This window comes from Rhinolophus ferrumequinum, chromosome 4, assembly GCF_004115265.2.
Source record: "Rhinolophus ferrumequinum isolate MPI-CBG mRhiFer1 chromosome 4, mRhiFer1_v1.p, whole genome shotgun sequence".
In the NCBI taxonomy this organism is placed as follows: Eukaryota; Metazoa; Chordata; class Mammalia; order Chiroptera; family Rhinolophidae; genus Rhinolophus; species Rhinolophus ferrumequinum.
In genome coordinates, this window is record NC_046287.1 from 98,673,182 (window position 1) to 98,695,266 (window position 22,085).

Genomic DNA, 22,085 nt, shown 5'->3' on the forward strand with positions numbered 1-22,085 from the left:
TCCCGGGACACCACTGTTTTCTCATTTGTGAAGTGGAAGTACATTAGTCCTCTTTATCTGTGGGGGATGTGTTCCCCCAGTGGGTGCCTGAAACCACACGCAGGTGGTACTGAACCCTGTGTGCTATACAGTTAAACAACATGGGAGTGAGAGGCACCGACCCCCACACATTTGAAAATCCAAGTATAACTTTCGATTCTCCAAAAACTCAACTACTGTTTACCGGAACCCTTACCAAGAACATAAACAGTCTATTAACACATATTTTATATGGTATATGTATTATATACCGTATTCTTACAATAAAGTAAGCTAGAGAAAAGAAAATGTTATTAAGAAAATCGTAAGGATGATTTACAGTAGTTATTGAAAACAATCCACAGCCAAGTAGACCCATGCCGTTCAAACTCGTGTTGTTCAAGGGTCAACTCTACCATGTTTTTTCCAATACGTACACACCTATGATACAGTTTAATTTATAAATTAGGCACAGTAAGAGATTAACAATGATAACTAATATTAAAATAGAACAATTATAATAATATACTGTATAAAAGTTATGTGAATGGCTTTGGGGCCGTTATTAACTAAAATAACGGTTACTTGAACACAAGCACTGTGATGCCACAAGGGTTGATCTGACGAGTGACACAGTTGCCAGTGACTAATGGGCGGGGAGTGTATGCAGTGGATACGCCGGGCAAAGGGAGGGTTCCCGTCCTGGGCTGCATGGAACGGGACGGCACAAGATTCCATCACACTACTTAGAATGGCGCACAATTTAAAACGTCTGAATTATTTCTGGAATTTTCTATTTAATATTTTCATGCCATGGTTGACCACAGGTAACTGAAATCACGGAAAGTGAAAAACTGTGCATAAGGGGGGACTACTCTTCTATAAATATTTCAGAGGGTAATCATGATTAAGTCAGATAATGCATGTCATATGCTTAGCACCATACTTGGCAGTTGGGAAGAGCTTAATAAAATGGTTGCTGCTTTTTAATTTTGTTTTTGTTTTGTTTTTAAATGCAGGAGCTAAACCTCATCTTGGAGGTGAAATTGGGGAGATATCTAAGAATAGCTTTATATGTACATTTCTAATAATTGGAGAGAACTTTTGCCAAAGCTTTGGAGTTTGTTTGTTATAATTTCTACCTGGCCAGTTTCCAGAAAGGACTTGAAATAGCTGCCTAGCTGAGAAGTGTGTTCCATTTGTGAGGTAATGGAGAAAACACTGACCCAGAACTAAGATGAACTTAGCACTAGGTTTAACTCTTTCAGCCAGCTGGATGAAAGTCTAGGCTTTCCCTATCCAAGTTGCCTTTTTATTAATTAGAAAATGGTCAATTTTAGATACTGGCCTTTAGGTTTCTGAGGATTTGTACATAATATCTAAAGTCTCATAAGTTTGAAATTATACGAGTATTCTAAAAGCCGAAATATATAACTTGAATTTAATGAATTTAATCTTGCTCCTAAATAAAATAATTATCACTTTCACAGAATAATTGTTACTATAGGTGACTTAATATATAGGCCATTCATTGTCTTTTCTTTGCTGAATTCATTTTAGAGCCCCTAATATATTGTTCATATCACATTTGTATTGATTCTTTTGGGGGGCAGCAATGTTCTTATAAAAGGTACTGAAGTCATAAGTTCTAAGACCTTGACTTTCTCACGTGGCTGTGACTTTCTCACATGACTGTCATATATTTGGAACACATTTGGAATGCACTGTGTAAGTTAGTTTTAACTGATAAAAACATAATATCAGGTTTTTAGGAAGTTTTGTTCTTGTCATTGTTGCTGTTTTGTTTTTGCTTGGTGTGGTGGGAGTGCTTTTTAACTGATGGATTATTAGGGCCACTTTGGTTATTAACTGGGGATAAAAGACGATAAAAGATTTTAAATTGAAGAATGTCCTTCTAGGAGATGAGAAAGGTTAAACTCATAAAAATGTTTCTACTTGGATGCTTATGTTTGTATAAGTTCTTTATTATTTTATGAAAAAGTTTACAAAAATTTAATCAACTTTATTATATAATTTAAATGCCTGAAAAAAAGTACCCTATCTCACAGTTACAGATATGAATTTTCATTTGATATTAGATGTTGATGAATGTTGTATTTTCTAATGTTGCAATTAGTTTTTAAAAGAATTGGAATTGTAGTTTTCACAAGCTACAGATTTGTTTCAAGTACAATTGTTTTGTGATGTCAAAATATAGACAGCTAACAGAATGGGAGAAAATATTTATCAATCATATCTGATAAAGGTTTAATGTTTAGACTATATAAAGAATTATAACTCAACAACAACCAAAAAAAAAAAATCCAATTCTTAAATGGGCAAAGGACTTGAACAGACATTTCTTTAAAGAAGCTACACAAATGACCCATCAGCACATGAAAAGATACTCAACATCATTAGTCATCAGGGAATGCAAATCAAAACCACAGTGAGACTACTTCATACCTATTAGGAGGTGGCTGTTAAAAAAAAACAAAAAGGAATGTAAGTGTTCATGAGGATGTGAAGAAGTTGGAACCCTCCTGCATTGCTGATGGAATGTAAAATGGCTCAGCTGCTGTGAAAGCCAGTTTGCTGCTTCCTCAAAAAGTTAAACATAGAATTACCGTATGCTCCAGCAATTCACTTGTAGGTATACACCCAAAGAACTAAAAGCAGGTAATCGGATACCTGTATAACAGTGTTCATAGCAGCAGTATTCACAGTAGCCAAACCATGGAAACAACTCGTGTTCATCAGCAGATGAATGGATAAACAAAATGTGGTGTATACATACGACTACAATGGGATATTCAGCCATAAAAAGGAATGAAATTCTGGTACATGCTATAACATGGATTAACCTTGAAGACATTATGCTAAGTGAAATCAACCAGTCACAAAAGGACAGATAGTATAATTCTACTTCCATAAGGTACCTAGGATAGGCAAGTTCATGGAAGCAGAAAGTAGAGTAGAGGTTTCAAGGGCTGAGGGGCAGAGGGAAATAGGGAGTTATTGTTGAATAGGTACAAAGGTTCTGTTTAGGATAATGAAAAAGGTCTAAAATGGATAATGGCGATGATTGCACAACATTGTGGTGTATGTAATACTAGTGAATTGTGCACTTAAAAATTGTTAAAATGGTAATTTTATGTTAGATATATTTTACCACAATAAAAATTAAAACAAAACAAAAAAGTAAACAATAACAAGATAAATTTATTACATTTTATCTTTTCAGTATCTTTTCCCTACAGATTTTCCCTCTTTTATTACTGAAGCACCTGTGTGGGCATCTCAAAATTGTGTGGGTTCCTATTAGATTTTTAGGATTGAAAATTATTAGATTTTAGGGTTGGGTTTGTATTGCCTTTGAATTACAAATGGTGTGGGGTTTTTTTTAAACAATTATTTCTATGGCAAAGATTTTTAATGGATCTCCTTTGTTTTGCAGTTACTTCGAGAGCTTAAGCATCCAAATGTCATCTCTCTTCAAAAGGTGTTTCTGTCTCATGCTGACAGGAAAGTATGGCTTCTGTTTGACTACGCTGAACATGACCTCTGGGTAAGGTGAATGGCTGGTAGACTCAGAGCAACTGGTTTCAGTCCAGGATAGTAAGAATAGATTTACATTTTTACAATAAAAGTAACCTAGTAGAATATGCTTGATGTATTCCCAAGGCTAGAGTATTTTGCTTTGTATTCTTACTTTTTGATCTTAACAGTTTGACTTTGTAACATACTACAGACAATAATAGAATCTAAAGAGTATAAACAACTACTCAGTATTGTAGCCTAGCTATAGATTTTTGATAAAACAAAAAATTAACTGTAATAACTTTTGTTATAAAATTTAAAAGCATATTTCCTTTTATTCTGTAGTATAAAGGAATATAAAATGAGAAGGTGGTCTGCTCGTGTAGGGAAACGAATATATTACATTTGGAAGACTAGACTGAAATCCAGTGGTTCTGTTATTTGTCACATGACATTATGCAAGTCTCCTAATGGCTGTGAAGGGTAGTTTCCCCCATCTGTAAAACGTAATACTTTTCCTGCTTCTTTTACAGGATTTTTCTGAAGAGCAGTTCTGTATTCGAAAAGCTTTATAAATTAAGTGTACTATACAAATGTAGGAAACTATTATTAATCATTTATTGAATATCATTCATAATTGATATTCAGTATTCTAATGTATTTATTTTTATCAGCAGAAATTCAATATTGTACTTATTGGAATTGGGCGTATTCTTATATAGGAAGAATTCTTTGTGGAAGAGAGCTCTACTACAATATTAGGTTGGCATGAAAGTAGATTCTGTTGTGGCTTTTACTTATTTCGTGTTTGTGTGACGTATAATGAGAATATTTTTAGATACCCAAACTCAAATATTTGAAGATCCTCAAAGTCAAGTAATTACAGTTTATCAGTTTAATGTAATGAAAAAATGATGTGATATTGATAAAAATTATTATAAACTAAGAATTTAAGTTTATTTTGTCTAAATAGCTGAAATACAAACAATTATCTCAGTATTTTCCATTTACTAAGGAGATGTTTTTAACATCTTTTAAAAAGTCTTGAGTAACCTAAAGTTTATTCCTTTGTTAAATATAAGTTACATTTAAAAAAATCTAAAATGCCATCTTGTGGGTAAGACTTTCTGATATATATAATAAAAATCTATAACAGACTAGCCAAAGTAATTTTGAAACATCAAATTTATATTTTGATCAGTTGTGTTAACACAATTACAGTTTAAAAACAAAACTTAGGTAAACGAAACCCAATATTGTGTTAATTCATTAACAGCTACTTTACTACTGTAAACTATATTTTTTCTGATATTTAATAAGTATTAAGGTCTTTAAACACTTCACTGTGTTTTACATACTGGTCTATATTTACTAAATTATCATGGCTGTGCATTTATTGAGATGAAAGAGAAAATACATATATTGATATGCAAGGGATTTTATAGCCTAACTCAATTTCAAAAATCTTCAAAATAATTTACATTTCTCATTCGGCTGTAGTTTGTAATTATAAATACAAAAATTTGGAATAAAACCACAAATTCCAATAAAACTGTTTAAATTCACCTCAAAAATAGTAAAACAGTTTCAAACTCTTTTGCTCATTTCAAGAATTAGCCTCATTTATATAATTTTAACTTTAACATTTCAGAAATTGAAGCTTATCTGAGTTTCATGTGCTTTCAGATTTATAAGAAATTGTTTCACTCTATTTGTAGATTTCTACCAGAGGTGCCAAAAAAATGTACACACATGACCTTTAGTCATCTTGTGTTATGGGTACATATTGCTTATTACAATTTTAATACAGTTTTTTTCCTTTCTTAAAATGTGTGTACATTTTTTTTGGCACCCTCTGTATTTTCCATGACTAAATGTGATTTGATTCTAATTGTTTTTATAAGTTGTCTGGAAAAAAATTGTTTCAAACACAAAATAGACATATGAAATTTTCTCTCTCTGTTTTGTAAAGCTATTGTCAGAGGTCCTTGCTGGTTGCAAATTTTCTTTCATTGTTAGCATCTGTTCTTTTAAAAGAAATCTAAGCAAATCAAATTGGGATTCTTTTAATAAAAATTCATTAAATCAGGTGGCCAATATTGAATTGACTATTCACCATACTCAAACCTAACATGAAATCAAATTACGTAATCCAAATTTATGAGAAAGTTTCCAGGCTGGTTTATAAACACGATTTGTAGTAAAACATAGTTGAGTATAGGAGATAATTGTATTCAGTATGATTCATAACAGGATGGTATGTAATATTTCATTTTACATGTAGGTATAATATTTATACTTTTGCAAATTATTCTGCATGTTATTGCTGCCAGGTGTGTATAGATAGTCACCATTGGCTTTACATCATCTTATTAATAATACTTATGTAAGCCAAATAAGTACTTTCAATGTTCATTTTAATGAAAACCAAATGATAATCCTGTGTGCTAAAACCTACTTCTTTATCCATTTTATTTTCTTATTTCAATTGGAATATTGAACTAAACTAGCTGGGGTGTAAGGCAACAGAGGGTGACCAAAACAGTTGTAGTAAAAAGAGTCATTTTAAAAAATCACTTAGGTGTCGGTGCAATTTCATGATACGCATACCACATATTTGTTACCTAGTCCTGGAATAAAGATGAAGATAACAAATGTCCCCACGGTAGTTTTTTGTAGTTATAAAATATTGGTAAAAAGTAACTTACAATGCTCTAATGAAAGTGTTAACTGAAGAAATGGCACTGAAGTATATGGCACCAATTGATTATCTTACCTCCCCTGTGTATTTGTTCCTTTCATTCTTAACTCGGGCAGGTTTTAGGTTTTTTTAAAAACGATGTATTTTAATTTGTTTTTATTAAGCTCTGAGAGCCACTAACTCTTCTTAAAGTGAATAGACTTGATTATCACATCATACTTAGGATAGGTAACAAAACATTCTAGTTCATTAGGAGTTGCTGTAACTGTATTTTGTTTGCCTGCTCTTAAATACTTTGCAAAAATGACTGAGAAGAAACTTAAAACAATGTAATTCTGCTAACAAAATATAGATTAACCATAGAGCATATGCACCACTGGTACCCTTTACCTTCCCACCGGGTAGTCTTTGCTGTATCTTTTTGCCTTGGAAAGTAAAACTCCTTCACTCATTAATCATTAGTTATTCCTTATCCATGTTCTGCTTTCTATGTCATGAGAACATAGGAAGTCAAAATGTTCACCTACAGTATTAACTATCTCCTGTTTTAATTATGTTTGCTAATTGCAAGAACACGCTTGGTGTTCGCTCGCCAGTACTGGTAAGGAGTCCGCTCCTGTGCGAATCAGATGCCAGGCGTGCGCACACTGGTGCCCAAGCAGCGCAGGCTGCCGCTGACTTCTAGATTTTCTTGCAGTCTAAGAGTGCTTTAATTAAAATGAAGAAACTGTTGAGAGTTTCAAACATTGGATCTTGTTTCTGTTGAGAGGTACATTTATTCATAAAGTGTTTCTGTTTATAAAGTAGTATTTGTTTTACAGGATGTCCATCAACACTATACCTAGAAAGCTTTGATAGATGGTACAAGGCTTTTGTTTTTTCATCCGAACCTTTCATATTTCTAAATATTTCCAGTGTGAACTGGTCATTTGCATGTTATTTCTTTGTGCTTGTGTATATTTTATTGAAGTACTTCCCTGTTTGCTTTCTTTATAACACATATATTATAAATCGGTGCCATATCTATATTACATCAGCCAGCCAGATATAGCTCTTGAAATTTGCTCTACTTTTTTTTTTTCGTTTAATCACTACAGAATAAAAATGATTCTGTTCTAGAAAATTTTCTACCAAATGAACAAGAGTTAAGTATACTCTAAAAGTAATTTTTAATTATACTTTAAAAATAAAACCACATTATTTTCTACTTCTCTGTTGTAATCATTTATTTTCCGAGACACTATCATATGCTTAGGAAATGAAATTTTAGCCCTAGTGATTGGGAGATTTTAAAGTTATTTCTGTTATTCAGCAGAATGTGAAATTATATTTTCAATATATTTGGGAATCCCTGAGTGTTTCATTTTCTGTTAGGAAAATATTATACATCAAATTATCTTTCCCTCTTTTCTTTTTTTAAGCTTCTGGTGATATTTTTCTTTCTTTCAGCATATAATCAAGTTTCACAGAGCTTCTAAAGCAAACAAGAAGCCAGTTCAGTTACCTCGGGGAATGGTGAAGTCACTATTATATCAGATCCTAGATGGGATTCACTACCTGCATGCTAACTGGGTGTTGCACAGGGATTTGGTAAGTTCATATGTAGTTAGGTTTAAGCTAGAAAGATGCGTTTCTGTTTGGATGACTTTCTAGTTGTCTGTAGATACCAGTGCGACCTATGCCTGCAAACCTTCTAGAGTGGGAGTGCTACAGCCTCAAAACAGCCTCGCCTTGAGCTTTGTATGTAATTTGTCCTGCTCCTGTGACATACAGTAGCTGTTGTCTACTGAACAGATGAAAGAGGGCACATTTGTTTTCCTAAGCTTTTTTTTTTAAGTCTGTAAATAAATAATTGGCTTGCTTTATATTGATTATTAGATGCTAGGCAACCTCTAGAAATTGATATGTTTATGGGTAACTTGGAAACTTTGGAGCCTACTGCATACTAAGTTACATATTAAAAGAGGAGATGTTAATCCATTATATTAGTGGCAGTCTAATGGCCAATAGCCTTTATTAATCATAGCCGAGTACATTATTGAGAAGCCTTACCATGTTAAGGTGCATTAAATTTTACGAACTAAGCAACTTCAAAAATTGGCTTTTTAACTTTCATTTTATGTGGCAGAATAGTTTATGCTGTTTAAAATCCATCTAGCATGAAATTGCTCATTAAATTGTGCACTGTCCATTAAATCTTCATAGATTTAAATTATTTAAACCTCACATTCCCTTGTTGCATAATTATATTGCGCTTTTTTTTGTTATTTTCTTTGTAAAGGTGGTAACTATAGTAAGGTTTATAACAGGGCCTTCATTTCAAACAATTATAAACACAATGCTGGAAATGATGATTTGGTCTCTACTCGTGAGAACACAGGAAAAAACCCTGTAGATTGGAGGTGGAGCTCGTCTGCTCCTCACGCAGATACTCTTTCCAAGCTGCTTTCTAGTTAATGCATTTAATTCTGGCCTTCAAATCAGGTGATCCATTGTCAGAGTTTCTAGCTCTTTATCTATCTTCAGTAAATCGCCTTGAAATACATTTAATGGTAGCTGCTTCATCACCAGTTCTCATACCTAGAAAGCATTTAGACCAGGACTGATAACACATCAGAAATTTGGTTGAAAGAACTTTTTTCCTTATGCAAAGTTTATATTTATTAGAATTAGAACATGCTATTTGCAAAATTGATTTGAAGAACAGAAATAAATTCTTTGGCTCTTTTAGAAGCTGAAAATTTCAGCTTTTAGAGGTGGAGTCAACTTAAGGAAAGATTGTTACTATTTTTGAGCTACTGACCTGTTTTGTGATCTCTAAAAGAATAAAATTTGGGCTGAAGGGCATTTTTCTCCCCTGAGTTAATTTTCTGCTAAGGTAATGCTACATTTTCTTTTTATTGTAAATTATTTTTCATCATTAAAATCTGTATGTTTATTAAATGAATAGAAAATGATTTTTAAACCAGTATTTAAATTTTTATGTTAATATATGATGTATTTGAACCACTTAGAATAGTACCGTGTTCCCCCGAAAATAAGACCTAGCCGGACCATCAGCTCTAATGTGTCTTTTGGAGCAAAAATTAATATAAGATCCGGTCTCATTTTACTGTAATATAAGACCAGGTCTTACATAATATAATATAAGATCTGGTCTTATTTTACTATAAGACCCGGTCTTACGTAATATAACATAATATAACAATATAACATCATATCATATCATATCATATTCTACTGGGTCTTATATTAATTTTTGCTCCAAAAGACACATTAGAGCTGATGGTCTGGCTAGGTCTTACTTTCGGGGAAACACAGTATTAACTACAGTCGTGAAAATATTTATGAAGTCTAATTTCTTTTCCTTATCTTTTGGGAAAGCTCATTCTGTCGCTGTCACTTCTACAGGTTCTCTTTGACACAGGGTTAGTGTAGAACAGGCCATTTCAGTCGTCTCTGTGTGTTAGTGCTGTACCTAGAGTTGGGCGGTGGGAGCACTGCTCCCAGGTGCAGGCAACAAAGGGATGCACTGTCTGTAGATGATTTAAAATAATAATGAAACAGACTGAAAATAATTACTTTTTATTGTCACCACATGCCAGCAATTCTGAACAATATCAGTGATAAAATACTTATTCACTGAGGCAAACCGCTCCCACTCCTCTGTCCCTCTTGATATGCCACTGTTAATCTGTTTGTTTAATAGTCTCTTTTCCCAAAATATTTTCCAAAGTGTAATATATCTTTTGTCTACTGCTCCCTCCTTTGATTTTCCCTGTTTGAAGTGAGATTTCCCGTATTGTCTGTACATGACTTCTTAGTGCTCTTTCTGAACACCTCACCCTTCCGTGCGTTGCAGGCACACACAGGCCCACTGAACCATTGTATCATTGAAATGATAACCTCTGGCCCTAATCTGGATCTTACTGGTTGAGGTGCCTACCTCTTGCATTATACTTCAGATCCTGGAGGAAAGATTCATTTTCATGTTCTTTAAAAATGTGCCAACCTTCCTGCCAACTGAAAATTAAATTTTGGAGTTTTGACGTTATATAAGTTTCAACTATAGCTACATGAGATACTAATATATAGTAATAAAGTATTTACTCTGAAGGATACTCTTTAGAAACTGTATAACGTGACTGTTTATACCCTTCTCAAATATTTATTATTTGCAGATGAAATATTTACCCTATAAGAACAAATACAATTAATAGTTTATTAATTGTTTTTCTTTGCTCCTTTTCAATCACATTTAGATGAAATGTGGGAATACTGATCTTGACAGATCTACATAGGTTTCTAATGTTATGAATTGAATCAGTTGGTTGAGTCTCTGATTCGCTACAAGAATCTTCATACTAAGTTGGATAATTGGCACAGATCCCCCCCAAAAAAACACCATTTTAATAATACCCAAAATGTTCTGGAAGCTTTTGTTTATATAAAATTGACTTTGTTGTTAATAGAAATACCGGTTTGGGATAGTAGTTAGGAAATTTTTTGTTTGCTATGTGAAGTTGAACTTTCACAATTAATAATCCTATTTAGTAAATAAAGGTTAATTTTGTCACTATTAATCATCACATAATAACAGATCACTAATTGGGGTCTGTCATCCTTGCTGGGAAATAGAGATTTAATAATTCTGGAACCGTTGTTGGCTGAAGGTGATAATAAGTGCATATGTACAGATGTTTTAAGAGAGATGAGTTGGAAAGAAAGCACAGTATTTATTTTTGTGAGACAATTTATGAATCCAAACTCTTTAGTTTTAGAACATTAAATTATGTATTAGTTGGCTTGCTTATACTCTTAATCTGTTTGCTATAAGTAGAGATTTAAAAAAACAAAGGTGTATGTGTTGTTAACTTTGTTTTTTCCTTTGACTACACTTTTTACGTTTCTTCTTTTATTCTCCTCTCCTTGGGAAATTAAAATAGTTTAAGTAATAGTCTATAGCCCTGGTTCTGGCATTACTATCTGTATTAGTCAGGGTTCTCCAGAGAATCAGAATATATATGTAGAGAGAGTGAGATTTATTTTAAGGAATTCCCTCCGACAATTAAGGAGGCTTGTAAGTCCAAAATCTGCAAGGTGGGCCGACAGGCTGGAGACCTAAGGGAAGGGTTGCAGTTTAGTCCAAAGGCCACCTGCTGGCAAAATTCTTTCTTGCTCGGGGAGATTAATTAGTCTTTGTTCTGTTCAGGCCTTCAACTGATTGGACGAGACCCACCCACATTATGTAGGGTAATCTGCTTTAGTGAAAGTCCACCAATTTAAGTGTTAATCTCATCTAAAAACTCCTTCATGGAAACAGAATAATGTTTGGCCAAATATCTGAGCACCATGACACAGCCAAGCTGATAATGTAAAATTACCATCCTATGCAAATGAGTAAACAGAGGCACAAGTCGAAGTAATATGGAACAAAATATTTCAGGTTTTTTTCCTCCAAGTTACCTGCTTATATAAAATGTGAGTGTTGGGTTAAGGACCATGAAGAATTTTTGCCTGGTATTATAAAGAAGAACTAAGTGTGAAATCTTAATGAAAACTTCAAATAACGATACATATAAGTGACTCCAAATAAGGAAAGGTTTAAAGTCTGTTAGGCTGATTGGATTGACTGTGTTGGTTTTCCTGAGCCCAGTCAAATGAAAAGACATGAAGCATCCAAATCATATTTGATACTTTTGTGAAGAAGCCAGGGTTTGGCTTGGCAATCGTGTCTGAACTCTTTTCTCTGAAAAGAAGACCTACTGTATTGAGTTAAAGCATGCTGGCAAGGACATGCGAAGTTTTCGCCACCAGTGCCTCTGTTGTAACCATTTTCAGGACATCCAGCCAATTCACTCACTTGTCTGTCTGGCCTCTTTGAGTAGAACTGATTATTTTTTATAAAACTTCCTGAATTTAGGAATGATTTTCTTGTGCAATTTGTGAAATAAATTTCAAAATAAATGTCAAACATACAAGTAATTTTTCTTTCACTGGGAAAAATTCTGTGATAAATTAAAAATTTGAGAAACACTGTCGAATATATATATGCTGGTATTTGTGCATTGAAAACTGACGCTAGAGTCTGGCTCCAGTCTCTTTTTCTTCCATCTCACTCCTTATACTTATTTTTCAGCCCACCCAGAGCTTACCTTGCCTCCTTGAATCCCCTCCTGCCTTTATCTCCAGCATTTGAAATTCTGTTTATCCTATAAAACTCCATTCCTGCTACCTCATTAATAAAGCCCCTCCTCCCCCAGCCACCCTAGTTAGAAATGAGAATGTTTACATCTAAAATTCGATGGCAGTTACTCTGAACTGCCCGTGAGGGACTTACTAGTACTAGTAATATGTTACCTGTTTGATTATAAGGTCTTGAGGGCAACGAGTGTGACTTAATTAAGTGTTTGTGCCCCTCTCAATGCCTAGTAAAATACACAAGATGTATGTACAGTATTGCTTATATTTGTTGAATGAGTGAACTGGTTCATTTATAACAGAAACAGAATGGCTTCCAGTTATTCTCTATTGGTTATTTCTGATATCACCTGATGTTTCTCCATAACCGCAGATACATGTATACTCTGTTGCCTTTTATTTTTTACTATCCTCTTATCTCTGCTATGATTTACTGCAGTGGAACGTGCAGAAAAACTTTTCGACTAATACTACATTATAGTCCTTTCAGCAGCCTCCCCTCTTTCTACCTGAAAGGACTCAGCTCTCACCAGTCAGTTCAAAGACCAGTCAGCTAATGATATTGATCTGTTACTCTCTTTCATCTATCACACTCTTCGCTCCCCGGTATTTGTGTCCCACCCTGTGAAACCTGTTTCCTGACCCTGTGTCTGTTCCTTCTGATGTTCTCTTTGTGTCATTTTTCCCAATTTTTTCTTTAATCTTAAGGTTAGAATATCTCCAGCATAGTTCCTTTACATCCCTCACTTTTTCTCAAAAACATCTTAACGTTCCTTCTGGGTAAATTACTCTTTAACTGTAGATAAGGGGGCAAGACCTCCTTTCTCCTAAACACACCAGCTGTTGTGGGCTTGCAACTCATGTATTTCACGTTTACACAACATTTAACTGAGCGGTTCATTTCTAATCACATGTCAATACTTTAATTTCTAGGTAATAGTTCATTTTTAATTTTCCAATGCTCTTAATGTTGGCTGAGTGTTATGTTTTTTGCTGAAAATATTTGTGCAGCCATATCAGACAGTCCATAGAAATGTTTTACACTCAAATCAAACTCTTAAGTATTAAAGACTTGGGCTTTTGACATACTGTCTAAGGAGCTTAACAGAGAGTAGAGTAATTAGTTAATACAACTGGCTTACTTGCATTCATTTTTGTAAAGTATATATTGAGTTTCCATATGGTTGTTAATGTGTTCTACTTTTTTAAAAATCTGATATCCAAAATTTCATTTTAATTATTACCTTAATGGTTTTATCATAATGGTAGTTATCTTGGAACTGCCAGGCACATTGGGTTGTATTTTTGCCCTGTTACACCAAGTGGAGTATAATATTAAATGATACATACTATAACGTTTCATCATGGTTTTTTTTTTTTCAGTGAAGATGAATTACAAAGCTGTATATAAAATTTGGAGTGTTTTGTACTAATGCAGCTATCTGCTAGTTGGGAACTCCTCCCCTAAACCAATTCAAAATGGTTTTTTATGCCATGTTAAAACTTCCTAGAAAATAATTCTCTGCAGAGATTTCCTTTGGGAGTATCCCAGTGGGGATATGCTACTGTGAATGGTACATGATGTGAAGTAGCCCAGGGGGCCCCTGCTAAACATATTTAAAAGATGTTGGAGCTGTTTCAAAGCTTTAATCTAACTTATTTTCTTAAAAATCTGAACTGCTGCCCTGCAGTTCATTTTAATTATACTGGGTAACTTGAAATCACTGAGTGGGGTTTTAGCTGTCCTTGGTGAAGGATGATTTGGTTTCCTAGCAACCTAAATTAAATAAGATCAAACTCTCAGAGTGAGCCATTGACTAAAACTCAGTTTCATAGGGCTTACTTTATCAAGGCATGTTATTATGTATTGATGGTAGCATGATGAATTATTGGGGTATTTTGGATCTGATTCTTTTCATTTGAAAGATTACCTTGTTTATAAGTTTTGCTTACTAATACCAGTGCTTCCTTATGATTATATGGTTTGTTGATTTGTTTGAGGTGCATTTTCTTATTGTCCACTGAACTCTGCTCTAGTAAGTGGAAAAACTGAGAAGCAAAGAGGTTAAATGACTTGATTCTGGTTACCTGGAGAACTGTGACAAAGCTGGACTACTGAACTTAGGGATTTTTTTCCTCTAGGTCAGTAATTTTTAAATTGCAGATTGTAAACCGTGAGTCAGGAAATCACACAACACAACCAGTCTTTTTATTCATCATTTATTTATTTATAGAGAAAAGATCAGAGTGCATCGTATGTATTGAGGGCAATTATTATTTCATGAATCTTCTGTTTGGTTAAATATGTTTGTTTGTGAATATGGTCATGTAATATTAAATTATTTTATTCCTGTGGGTTGTGTTCAAAAAGATTTGAAAGCCACTGCGCTAGACTGTTTCCCAAAAGGTATTTGATACTGTTAGGAAAAGAAACAGTCAAGGGAAAAACTAAGTCAAATCTGTAGAAAATGCTTATTGTAAGTACTTTAATGTTTATGCAAAATTCTTGACATTGATTATAAAATCATTTTGAATAGCAGCAGCCCCTCAGCGAATATATTTTTCGAAGTAGGATTTCTATATAGGTGGGAGAATTTCAGAGAAAATTTCACTTCCTTTAATATCTTTCTAAGTTGTCTGAATAGTTTGCAGTTAACATATTATTGTTAATCAGAAAAAAAAATGTTTCATTTGGACCAGAAAACCAAGGAAAATGTCTACTTTAGTCTGTAATTAAAGTTCACACATAATCAATGTAGTTTAGAGTATTTTATGTTAAAAGATGAGTGCTATAAAAAAAGAAAATGGCATGCATACACTTTCTTTTTGCCTGAAAAGAAGGGCCAGTAGATTCTTTAGGAAACACAAATGAGTGGAAAGGACCCAAGATTATCCGTATGCTGAAAGAGGCACAGCAACAAAGTAAGTGAATAGCTGGGAAGAGAGGAACCTGCATTCTGGGCCTCTCTTCTGTGTTGTGCCCCTTTCTGTGCTTTTGCTTCCTTGAAGTGACTGCTGGGAACATATTAACCATATGTCTTTAATACAGAGCTTCTAGGAAGAAAAATGCTTTGTAATTATCAGGTTTCATCACTGCTTATTACTTGAGATTTGCTTCATTTATTGGAAGCTCCAGGGACTCACTCTAATTTTCTTGTTTGTTTAATTGTGTAGCTAGTAAAACATATAGGATTGCATCCATAAAATTTCAGCTTGAGGATAAAACACGGGTTTTATTGATAACAACTCATTAAGGCAAACTTAAATGAGTTTGGCATATATTTTAGTTAACATTATGAATATTGTGATTATTCTAGAGTATGTTTACTTAAATAACCAGTGGGTAGTTTTCCTTCTTGAAAGTATTTGTAAACGGTCCATTTGGTTTCCTGATAAATGCTCCATTTGCTTAATTTTGATAGTGATCTTAAGCATACACAATGGGCTGTGTTCTATTATTTGTAAATAACTAAAAAGTGGCCCACTTAATTTTACTAAATAGCACAACTGCCAATATCAGACATGTTTATATGGGCAGATTACAAGTTGATAATAAAAATATTATGTTATTTTTGTTTGCATATTGCTTCTAGTCTACTTTTCTTTAGATTCCAAATGAGTATTTCCAATGCTTTGTAAACACAATGCTGGGATCTTTTTAGTCAAATTTCTCACCAATCAAAGATGATTATTCTAAATAATCTGATTGAGTTTTTTTGTTGTGTGTTTTTTTTTTTTTAGTAGAGTTTAAGATAATTTTCAGTGATGCTGAAAATTGACTAGAAGATTTTCTGTTATAAGTCAGGTATATCTTTTCTCTATTTTTAACATAATTGATGTGACACATCAATTATGTAATTACATAACTGCTCCCATTTTTATAAACAAAATTTACCATCATCCAGAGCAGTATGTTTCCAAAACAAGACAGATTTGGGATGGTTTTGTTTAACAGACTTTTGAATCATATTATTGGAGATAAGAATTTACCAGGTCTCTGCCTGCATCTGAGGAAGCTGTGACCTTATTTAATATGATGTTAATGGTGAATCCCCACTTTTTTCTTTTGGCCTTTCGACTTTTACATTAGCGAAAGAGAAATACCCTGTCTGTAGTCAGAAATGGTTTTTCCAAAAGAAAATTTTCAGATTTCTCTGGATTACACTCTGGAAAAGCATATAAAATTAATATTTCAATCTAACTTTCTAATAATGTACTCAGGCCTTAGAGTAGTATATAATTTTCTAGATTTCTGAAGATTTGCCAAAGAAATTTAATCTTTAAATATGGGCTATATTAGATTAGATTTTCTCTTAGCTAAAATTGTTATCTAAACCTCTTCTAAGTCACTGGTGCCCATGGCCATATATATTTTTCATTCATGCTTTTCGGTTTGACAACTGTATCACTTTACTAAATACAAACAAATGAGAAATGATCAAATAAGAGGTAAAAATAAGTCTTACAGAAATAAGCACAAACAACTAGCCATATTTCAAAGTTAGTTCAACATAAAAGTTCAAGATTTTCTGTAAATTTTTGTAAATGTTATTCTAATCAACACATAGAAATTTTTATTTAAATTTAGTGAAGGTAAGTTTCCTTAGGCACTATTAGATATATAAGCAATAGTTTTTGAATTAGCTATTGAAAAAATATTTCTTTATAAGTTCCCTACCCTCAAGACAGCTGGATTTTACATTTTCCTTTATGTAGTATCATTTTGTTATAATTACCTGTATCCATTTTTTATTTATATATAATTTGCCTTCAGACTTATATCATGCCATAGAGATAATACTCTAATTAGGTATATAATCTGAGGATTCCTAATTTTCTGTTGTAAAATAGATGTCTGAATCTAAGATTAGTTGCAACTCTGTGCATTTGCGGTCATTTCAAATCTTAAATAGGCTCCTGATTTCAGCTCAGTACAGTTTAAGATGCCTAGTTAACAAAAATATAAAAGGTGGAACATAAACTGCTAATTTTTTTTTAACTCATTAGTTTAAAAATCTGTTTAAACACCATATATCATTTGAAGGGAAGAGCATGTTTTGTTTTCCCTAATTTCAGAAACTAATTAATAGACCATAAAGTTTGAAGGCATCTTCGAAGTGATTGACCATTCCCAAACGTTGCGTGATGTGGTCATTAATTCTTGGTAATACCTGCAGCAGATAACCATCCTACATTTCCAAGTGTTCTGTCTTATTAAGATAGACTTTTTGTTACACAGTTTGTAAGCCTTTGAAGTCAAAGGACATTCATCCTTTGTCCTGTCTTCTTTTGACTGATCTTCTCTTATTGTTTTTCCTCTGATTAACACGAGGAGGGAAAATCAAATATCTGGGACTTCATGGTGAAGGAGGAGAGGGGAATCTAAAACTAAAAAAAATAGATGAAAGCTTCGGAGAAGTGAAGAATCACACAATGAAAAATTAGGAAGAAAAATAAGAAAGGATTGGATATGGTAGGGAGCAATAAAGGGTCTTGTTTTCTGTCCCTGGATAATCATTTTCTATCATCATGAGCTAAAGGAAAAATTAAGCCCCTGTTATAGTGGGCCTAAGATTTGTTTGAATCTTAGTGCCACCACTTAATTATGTAACCTCTGGGATGGTTACTTTCCTCATCTATAAAATGAGCCATACCTACATTTTTATCTTTTTGACAGAGATTCATCGGAGTGTTCGGACTGTGTCCTAACATAGTAAATGTTCACCTTCCTTCCATCATCAGGTTGCCCTAGGAATGTAAGTGCCTGAGGAGCAGGAACTTGATCCATTCCATTTACTGCTTTATCATCAGGACCCATTGATCAGGATGTATAATAAATATTTGTCAGGATGTATAATAAATATTTGTGAAATGAATAAATGGATTCTTGTCAGCTCTACCTTCAGAACAGATCTCAGATTGAACCCCAGTAAGACCCCTCTGTAACTCAGGTTTGAATGTGGCACAATTGGTCACTGGTCCCACTTACCTTCTTTCTCAAAGAATAGTAAACTGTAGTGCTTATTTTCAAGGAGAAGGAACTGCAGGGAGAGTAAAACATGCAGGGAAGAGCACATTTGACAGAGACTGTGCAGTTCTCCTAGCTTACGATCCCTGCATCAATCCAATAAATCAGGTGCCAACTACCAGCGAGATTCCGAAATTCCTTGCTGCCTGGACATGGATTTGGATTTTCCAGGACTGCTAGTGTACAGGCTCACCTTGTTCATTTCATTAATTTCTGTTCATTTACCCTACGATGATAACCCCCCCAGTTTAAACAGTTGAATTTTTTGGACTCTGCTTACTGCCTTGTGGCTTTGCTTCTCTTCATGTCTATCACTGTTTTAATCCAGGCCATCTGGATTACTGCAGAAACTCCCAAGTGATCTCTCTCGTTTGTAGTCTTGTATTTTTATGATCTAATATCTACGTAACAATCAGAATGATCCCTCTGAAAAGTAAATCAATCATGTCATTCCCCTACCTAAAATTCCTCAGTGGCTTCCCGCCTATGAAACGAACACACTCAAAATCTATCCTAAACATATCATGTTATACCCTTTTACTGCAAAGACTAGAAAAGGTGAAAGCTGCAGCATTGTTTTACGTATCACTAACAGAGAAAACGTACTGCCACTTTGACTGTCACACCACAGAGGTTACCAGACATAACCCAATTACAGAAATACTACAATTTAAATAGGAAAGTGAACATTAGAATCCATGAAATGCATTTTTCTTATCATTTGGTAATGGTAAAATGGCTAGTACCTGTTTACTAGTACAGTGGCAAATAATTGAGGAGATAATTTTTGTCCTTAATGAGAATTCTTAAATTTCAACATTATATGTGATACTTGTTCAGGGTTTTGATGGTACCTTTTATCAAGTTAAAGATGTTCCCTTCTGTATCTGATTGTTTCTAAATCAAGAATGAATTTTATTAAATGCTTTTTCTGCATCTTTTGCGATGGTCATATGGTTATTTCCTTTAATCTGTTGAGATGGTAACTTACATTTATAAGGTTTTATTTTTATTTTAATGCTGAACCATCTTGCATTAATGGGATCAACATTACTTGGTCTAGATTTTTATTTTTTCAATCATTGTTGGATTCCCTTTGCTAATATTTTCTTCCATCTATATTCATAAGTGAGATTGGTCAGTTGTCTTCTGTTTGTATACTGTCTTTGTTCTCTTTTGTTATCATGATTCTGTTAGCTTCAGAAAATGATTTTAGTTCTGGACTCGTTTGTATAACATAGGAATTATTCTTGGAAGGTTGGTAAAACTCATCTGTGCAACTCTGATTCTGGTACATTGAAGTGGGGATGGATGATTTTTAACTACATTTAAATTTCTTTAGTGGTTATTGAACTATGCTGATGTTCTATAAAACCCTAAATTAAATAAACATTTAAAAATAAAGTACAAATTACTATATTTGGCCCTAGAAGAAGTAGAAAAATGAAATAGACCAGTAACTATGGAAGAAATAAAGACACTTGTCACAGAGTTACCTCTAAAAAATGTAACAGATGCAAATAGTTTGACAGCTGCTGCAATCCTCAAACAACAGATAATTCTACATTATATAAACTGTTCTAGAGTAGTGCAAAATAAAGTTTCCTTAATAATTTTGTAAGAAGAAAGTATAACACTGATACAAACCTGATAAAGATAATACATACAACCCTGTTGTGTATCTTATTTATTTATGCCTTCAATAAAATGTTAGCAAATAGGATCCAGGGGGCATTAAAAGGATACTATGCTATAAGTAAGTGAAGCTCATTTCACGAATGGTAGCAGGATTCAGTATTTGGAAACATATTAACAGCAATCACCATATTAGTAGTGCTAAGAGATAACACTATGGTTATCTCAATAGTTGTAAATGTAACACTTTTGCAAAATTCAGTCTTCAGTATTTGACAAAATTTAACTTTTATTTCAAATTGAAATTCTTAATAAAAATAAGAAAAGAAAGAAGCTTCCAAGCATAGACAGTATATACAGTCATGTCCCCACGTAATGACGTTTCAGTTAACGATGGACCCATATATGTCTGTGGTCCCATAAGCTTACAATGGAGCTGACAGATGCCCCATTGCCTGGTGACGTCATAGCCATCGTAATGTCCTGGCACAGCGCGTTTCTCCTGTGTTTGTGGTGATGCTGGTGTAAACAAACCTGAGCTGCCAGGCGTGTAAAAATATAGTACGGAGAGTTAGGTACACTACATACTTGATAATAATAAGTGACTGAGTGACTGGTTTGTATATTTACTATACTATATTTTTTATTGTTATTTTACAGTCTACTCTTTCCATTTAAAAGTTTTGCTATAAAATAGTATGCTGTGTTACACCAGCAGCAGCAGCAGCAGCAGCATTTTCTCTTGTGTGGTTTTATAATTCAGTGTATACTAAGTGTCCAGTGTTTATAGTCTACAGTATATACAGTCATGTCCCCAAGGCCTTCGCATTCACTCCCCACTCACTCACTGACTCACCCACAGCAACTTCCAGTCCTGCAAGCTCCACTCATGGTAAGTGCCCCAGACAGGTGTACCATTTTTTATGTTTTATGCCATATTTGTACTGTACTTGTATGTTTAGGTACATTTAGATGCACAGATACTTACCACTGTGTTACAGGTACCTACAGTATTCAGTCCAGTAACATGCTGCTTGGGCTTACAGCCTAGGAGCAGTGGGCTGTACCACACAGCCTAGGTGTGTAGTGGGCTGTACCATCTCGGGTTGTGTACATACGTGTGCTCTGATGTTCGCACCACGAAACCGCCTAATGACGCGTTTCTCTGGTACGTGACTGTACACCAAATTAACAACATTATCATTCTAACCTATCACCGAATTGTTATTTAACAATGTTTTGGAACTGTTCTGGCCCACACACAACCTAAATAATGATAGAAAAGGTTAAGTAAAATAGGATAACTGCAGTACTTGCTATGCATTTATTATTCATTTGCTGTTGAACAAATACAGGAATCAAAAGAGCCTTTATAAGAGATTTATAATAAATGTAAGTAATGCAGAGTTAGAGAAATCTGGAATTATTTCCACCAAAATGTTTGTAATGACTTAATTCTGAGGTTGAGATTTCTGGTAAATTTTACTTTCTTTATGCTTTTCTATATTTTGATTTTCTACAAGAATGTGTATTTAGTTTTTTAAAAAGCTGTTGTTAATAATAAAGTTTTTTAATCTGTAAAAGGCATAAATGACTGAAAGTTAGAAGACGATCAATAGCAACTAAGTTCATCTGATCAAGTGATAGAGAAAAATCACCTTGGGGGCATTGTCCAATCATGAGTGGGTATCCTCTTCCCGAGGAAGGTTTTACTTAAGAAACACTACAGTACTGAATCACTGCTCAAAGATTATAGTGTTAGCTGCCATTATTATCATCATTATAAAATTTTATGACATTTTATATACCAAGCATCAGATTAAGCTTTTCATGTGCATTGATCACAAATAATCTTAGCAATATTACTAGGTTGTCATTTTTTTCCATGTTTCATAAATAACGAAATGGAAGTTAAGGTCCCACAACAAATAGCTGATGGCATTCTTGATCTTTTTTTAACCT

At 33.8% G+C, this 22,085-nt stretch overlaps 1 protein-coding gene across 3 annotated transcripts in view; it reads left to right on the forward strand.

The window, feature by feature from the left end:
* CDK8 (cyclin dependent kinase 8) overlaps positions 1-22,085 on the forward strand; it is a 102,697-nt gene that overhangs the window by 49,442 nt on the left and 31,170 nt on the right. For all 3 annotated transcript variants that reach the window (XM_033104844.1, XM_033104842.1, XM_033104841.1), the window contains exons 3-4: positions 3,476-3,586; positions 7,709-7,849. In XM_033104844.1, coding sequence (XP_032960735.1) covers positions 3,476-3,586; positions 7,709-7,849 — 252 coding nt within the window. The remainder of the gene's footprint in view (positions 1-3,475; positions 3,587-7,708; positions 7,850-22,085) is intronic.